Here is a 3,575-nt window from a genome sequence, read left to right on the forward strand (position 1 = left end):
CTTCATTATTAATGATTCTGGGTGAATTAATTTGCCTTAATTAATGGCCACATTAATAATGGTGGAAAACAACCCAAATCACCAGGATTGAGCTTAAATTGAGCCCTTGGGGGGGGGGAGGGGAACTGGGACCCCCATTTCTACCCCTGGTTTGATGGGGGCTCCTCTTAATTTCTCCTTCATTATTAATAATTGTGGGTGAATTAATTGGCCTTAATTAATGGCCACATTAATTAATGGTGGAAAACAACCCAAATCACCAGGATTGAGCCTCAAAAAGAACTCGGGGAAAGGGGAGGGAGGAGAAACTGGGACCCCCCCATTTCTACCCCTGGTTTCATTGGGTGCCCCTCGGGGTCTCACCCCCCTTTTGGGGGGCTGGATTTTTTTTTGGGGGTGAAAAAGGACTAAATTGGGGCGTCCACCCCCTGTCCCCGCAGCCGAGGAGATCGCCATCAGCTGGCCAAGGATCACGGCCTTCGCCGAGTCCCACCGGAGGAGGGGCCTGGGGGCTGGTGAGTCTGGGCAAGGACGTGGGGTTGGGAGCCCACCAAGATCGTGGGGGGCATGAAAATGGGGTGAATTGGCCTTAAAACCACCCAAATCGACAGGATTGAGCTTAAAAAGAGCCCAGAGGGGGGTTCATCAGATCACCCTCTTCACCGAGTCCCACCAGAGAGGTCTGGTGACCATTGGTGGCCAAGAACGTGGGGTTGGGAGCCCACCAAGATCGTGGGGGGCATGAAAATGGGGTGAATTGGCCTTAAAACCACCCAAATCGACAGGATTGAGCTTAAAAAGAGCCCAGAGGGGGGTTCACCAGATCACCCCCTTCACTGAGTCCCACCAGAGAGGACTGGTGGCCATTGGTGGACAAGAACGTGGGGTTGGAAGCCCACCAAGACCATTTTGGAGGTGAAAATGGAATGAATTGGTCATAAAACCACCCAAATCGACAGGGTTGGGGTTAAAAAGAGCCCGGAGGGGGGTTCCCCCTTCACCGAGTCCCACCAGAGAGGATTGGTGGCCATTGGTGGACAAGAACGTGGGGTTGGAAGCCCACCAAGACCATTTTGGAGGTGAAAATGGAATGAATTGGTCATAAAACCACCCAAATCGACAGGGTTGGGGTTAAAAAGAGCCCGGAGGGGGGTTCCCCCTTCACCGAGTCCCACCAGAGAGGATTGGTGGCCATTGGTGGACAAGAACGTGGGGTTGGAAGCCCACCAAGACCATTTTGGAGGTGAAAATGGAATGAATTGGTCATAAAACCACCCAAATCGACAGGGTTGGGGTTAAAAAGAGCCCGGAGGGGGGTTCCCCCTTCACCGAGTCCCACCAGAGAGGATTGGTGGCCATTGGTGGACAAGAACGTGGGGTTGGAAGCCCACCAAGACCATTTTGGAGGTGAAAATGGAATGAATTGGTCATAAAACCACCCAAATCGACAGGGTTGGGGTTAAAAAGAGCCCGGAGGGGGGTTCACCCTTCACCGAGTCCCACCAGATATGATTGGTGGCCAAGAACGTATTTTTGGAAGCCCACCAAGACCATTTTGGAGGTGAAAATGGAATGAATTGGTCATAAAACCACCCAAATCGACAGGATTGGGCTTAAAAAGAGCCCAGAGGGGGGTTCACCAGATCACCCCCTTCACCGAGTCCCACCAGAGATGATTGGTGGCCATTGGTGGCCAAGAACGTATTTTTGGAAGCCCACCAAGACCATTTTGGAGATGAAAATGGAATGAATTGGTCATAAAACCACCCAAATCACCAAGATTGAGCTTAAAATGAGCCTGGGGGGGGGGTTCACCAGTGTTGGTGACCGGTGACAACCAAGCACGTGGTGCTGGGAGCCCACCAAGACCCCGGGGGAGGTGAAAAGTGAACGAATTGGCCTTAATTAGCGCCCCCAAAACCACCCAGGTCGCCAGGGTTGAGCTTCATGAGAACCAGTCGTGGGGTTCCCTGGGTCCTCACCCCCTTTTCTTCCCCCGCAGACGAGGGGTTGTTGAGCGAGAACGAGGAGGAGGATCCACCCCCGGGGGAGCTGGAGAAGGTGGACACGGAGGGGACACCGGTGGCCAAGCCCAAAGGGACCAGCCCAACTGGTGCTGAGGGCTCCAAACCCAACGACAGCCCCCCAAAACCAGAGAACCAGCCCAAAAAAGCCCCGGGGAAGCGCCAGGGGAAATCGAGTCACCGGAACTTCAAGAAATTCCCACCCCGGGCCCTGTTGGGTCACGGTCGTTGCCACGACTGTGGGAAGACTTTGGCTTTTGGGTCAACCTTCCCCAAACGCCGCCGAGGGCCCGAGAGGCCCCATAAATGCCCGGAATGTGGGAAATGTTTCCGTCTCAGCTCCACCCTCATCACCCACCAGCGCCGACACGCCGGGGAGAAGCCCTACAAGTGCCCCGACTGTGGGAAGAGCTTCAGCGTCGGTTCCGCCTTCATCCAGCACCAACGGGTCCACGGCGGGAGCGGCGCCGCCCCCTGCCAGTGTGGGGTCTGTGGGAAGAGCTTCCCAGTCACTTCCAGTTTGGTGAAGCACCAAAAACTCCACCTGGAAGAGAAACCCTACAAGTGCGGGGACTGCGGGAAAGGCTTCAACTGGAATTCCCACCTGGAGCGGCACCGGAGGATCCACACGGGCGAGAAACCCTACGCCTGCCCGGAGTGCGGGAAGAGCTTCAGCTGGAGTTCCCACCTCGACCGGCACCGCCGGATCCACATGGGGGAAAAGCCTTTTCGCTGCGGCGACTGCGGGAAGAGCTTCTCCCAGAGTTCCCACTTGGAGAGGCACCAACGCGTCCACGCCGGCTCCGAGCAACCTTGTCAATGCACCGACTGTGGGAAGAGCTTCTTGGCCTCCACCAAACGCCGGCGGCTCTTGGGCGGTGCTGGAGAACGAGCTTGTAAATGCACCGAGTGTGGGAAAAGCTTCTTTTGGGCATCTCGACCTCGACCGGCGCCGGAAAGGACCCACAAGTGCAGCGAGTGCGGGAAGAGCTTCACGGAGAACGTCAAGCACCAGGGGACACAGACTGGGGAGAAGCCCTACACCTGCCCTGAGTGTGGGAAGAGCTTCGGCCAGAACTCGGCCCTGGTCAAGCACCGGCGGATGCACACGGGGGAGAAGCCCTACAAGTGTGGGGACTGCGGGAAGAGCTTCGGCGTCCGCTCCAACCTCATCAAGCACCAACGGACCCACCTTGGGGAGAAGCCCTACAAGTGCCCGGACTGCGGGAAGGGCTTCATCCAGAAATCCGACCTGACCAAGCACCGCCGGATGCACACGGGGGAGAAGCCCTACAAGTGCAACGTCTGCGGGAAGTGCTTCAGCGTCTCCTCCAACCTCATCAAGCACCAGAGGATCCACCTCGGGGAGAAGCCCTACCAGTGCTCCGAGTGCGGGAAGAGCTTCATCCAGCGCTCCGAGCTCACCATCCACCACCGCGTCCACACCGGCGAGAAGCCCTACAAGTGCCCCGAGTGCGGGAAGTGCTTCAGCCGCAGCTCCCACCTCAACCGCCACCAACGCCCCCACGCCGGGGACCAAGCCAAAGCCAC

At 57.0% G+C, this 3,575-nt stretch overlaps 1 protein-coding gene across 1 annotated transcript in view; it reads left to right on the forward strand.

The window, feature by feature from the left end:
• Positions 1–440: 440 nt before the first annotated feature.
• Positions 441–3,575, forward strand: part of LOC104391959 (zinc finger protein 345-like) — a gene marked incomplete at its 5' end in the record, with an annotated part of 6,500 nt that continues 3,365 nt past the window's right edge. The window contains 2 exons of the mRNA XM_010001311.1: positions 441–515; positions 2,003–3,570. Coding sequence (XP_009999613.1) covers positions 441–515; positions 2,003–3,570 — 1,643 coding nt within the window. The remainder of the gene's footprint in view (positions 516–2,002; positions 3,571–3,575) is intronic.

Source organism: Chaetura pelagica, unplaced genomic scaffold, assembly GCF_000747805.2.
Source record: "Chaetura pelagica isolate M959 unplaced genomic scaffold, ChaPel_1.0 scaffold1697, whole genome shotgun sequence".
Classification (NCBI taxonomy): Eukaryota; Metazoa; Chordata; class Aves; order Apodiformes; family Apodidae; genus Chaetura; species Chaetura pelagica.